Source organism: Corapipo altera, unplaced genomic scaffold (genome assembly GCF_003945725.1).
Source record: "Corapipo altera isolate COAL_440 unplaced genomic scaffold, ASM394572v1 61190, whole genome shotgun sequence".
Taxonomy (NCBI): domain Eukaryota; kingdom Metazoa; phylum Chordata; class Aves; order Passeriformes; family Pipridae; genus Corapipo; species Corapipo altera.
Genome location: NW_020886397.1, coordinates 1 through 1,636, shown reverse-complemented (window position 1 = coordinate 1,636; position 1,636 = coordinate 1). Strand labels below are relative to the sequence as shown.

Genomic DNA, 1,636 nt, shown 5'->3' with positions numbered 1-1,636 from the left:
TGTGCTGGAGATTTGTGGAATTAGGAGGGAGAAGGGTCTGGACTGTGCTGGGGACGAGGCCATGAGGCTTTGGAAACCCTCCAGGCCCTGGATGTGCTGGTGGGGGAAGGATTGGATGCAAAACAACCTTTAACCACAGGGAATCTCTGTGATGAAAAACTGGGAAATCCCTCCTGAGGTTTCCTGACCAGTCCTGCTTTTCCCTTCCTGGGGAATCGTGTGTGTGGATTTGTGGATTTGGGAGGGAGAAGGGTCTGGACTGTGGTGGGGATTTATGGAATTAGGAGGGAGAAGGGTCTGGATGGTGATGGGGATTTGTGGAATTGGGAGGGAGAAGGATCTGGACCGTGGTGGGGACGAGGCCACGAGGCTCTGGAAACCCTACGTGGGCCCACACGGACCCAACGGAGCACCAGGAACAGGAGATGGGAGAACAAATCGATGGGAGAACAAACTGGTGGGAGAACAAAGTGGTGGGACAACAAACTGGTGGGACAACAAACTGGTGGGAGAACCCCCTGGAAAGCCAAGAGACCGCAGCTTTAATCAGGACCCTTCCCGGGGGGGTGACACATCCCTTGAGGGCCGAAGTCTCTTCCCTGGAGCGCGTGGAAATGTCCGGGATCGACGGAGATCGGGGAGGGCAGGACAAGGAGGAGGAGGAGGAGGAGAAGGTATGAAACTGGGGTGGTCAGAACCACCCAACCCGTGGCCACCAGTCCCCTATGGGGGACCCCACAGACCCCCCCTGACCCCCCTTGGGGTCACTTCCTGCGGCCGATCTGGGCCATCAGGTGGGCGTTGGCGGCCGCCTTGGCCCGCAAGTTCTTGGCCTTGGCGATGTCGAAGAGGATGTTCATGATGTTGGTGGGCACGTCCAGGGACAGCGTGACCTTGGCCCGGTTCTTGGGGGCCGCCTTGCCCTTGGCCTGCGCCCGGGGCGCGGCTTTGTAGCGCCCTTCCCCCGGGAATGTCCTTTTCCCGAGTTCCTCCTCCGCTTCTCCGCCACGTTCCCGTTCCCGCTGCTCCTCCGACGCCTCCCGGGCCGGCGGGAGGAGGCCGAAGCCGCTGCCGCGCTTGTCCAGGACGGAGTTTTCCTCGGGGATGTTCTCCTGGATTTCGGCCAGGGCGGAGTGGAGGCAGCTGAGGAGGGAGGAGGCGGCGTCGTAGGGGCCGAGGGCGCGGCTGGGCTGGGCACAGAGCAGGGTCAGGAGCAGCAGCAGCCTGGGCTGGGACATCCTGGGATGGGGGAGACACCAGGGAATGTGAGATTCCTGCGGGATTCAGGGCACGGAACCATCCCCCGTTCTCTAAACTCCCTTAAACTCCCAGGTCTCCACCCAGGGACAGGAGCTTCCCATGGGATTTGGGGCAGGGATCCAGCCTCTTCTCATCCTCCCTCATTCCCTGAGCTCCCATCCCAGAGTTCATCTCCCAGGTCCCATCCCAAGGTTAGGAGAGCTGGGAATGAGCTGCCTTGGGGTCTCCTGCTCCTGCAAGGAGCTGCTTTGGGGTCTCAGCGTTGTAGCGGCAGAGGGCACGGCTGGGAGCAGGATCAGGATCAGGATCAGCCTGGGGTGGGACATCCTGGGCAGACACCAGGGAATGTGAGATTCCCACGGGATCCGGGGCACAG

The 1,636-nt window shown here is 61.3% G+C and overlaps 1 protein-coding gene across 1 annotated transcript; it reads right to left on the bottom strand.

Moving 5' to 3' along the window:
- Positions 1–519: 519 nt before the first annotated feature.
- LOC113941178 (urocortin-3-like) lies at positions 520–1,327 on the bottom strand. The gene has a single exon (XM_027632332.1). It carries the CDS (start codon positions 1,236–1,238, stop codon positions 765–767), a length of 474 nt encoding a protein of 157 aa, XP_027488133.1. The 5' UTR covers positions 1,239–1,327; the 3' UTR covers positions 520–764.
- Between the last annotated feature and the right edge of the window lie 309 nt (positions 1,328–1,636).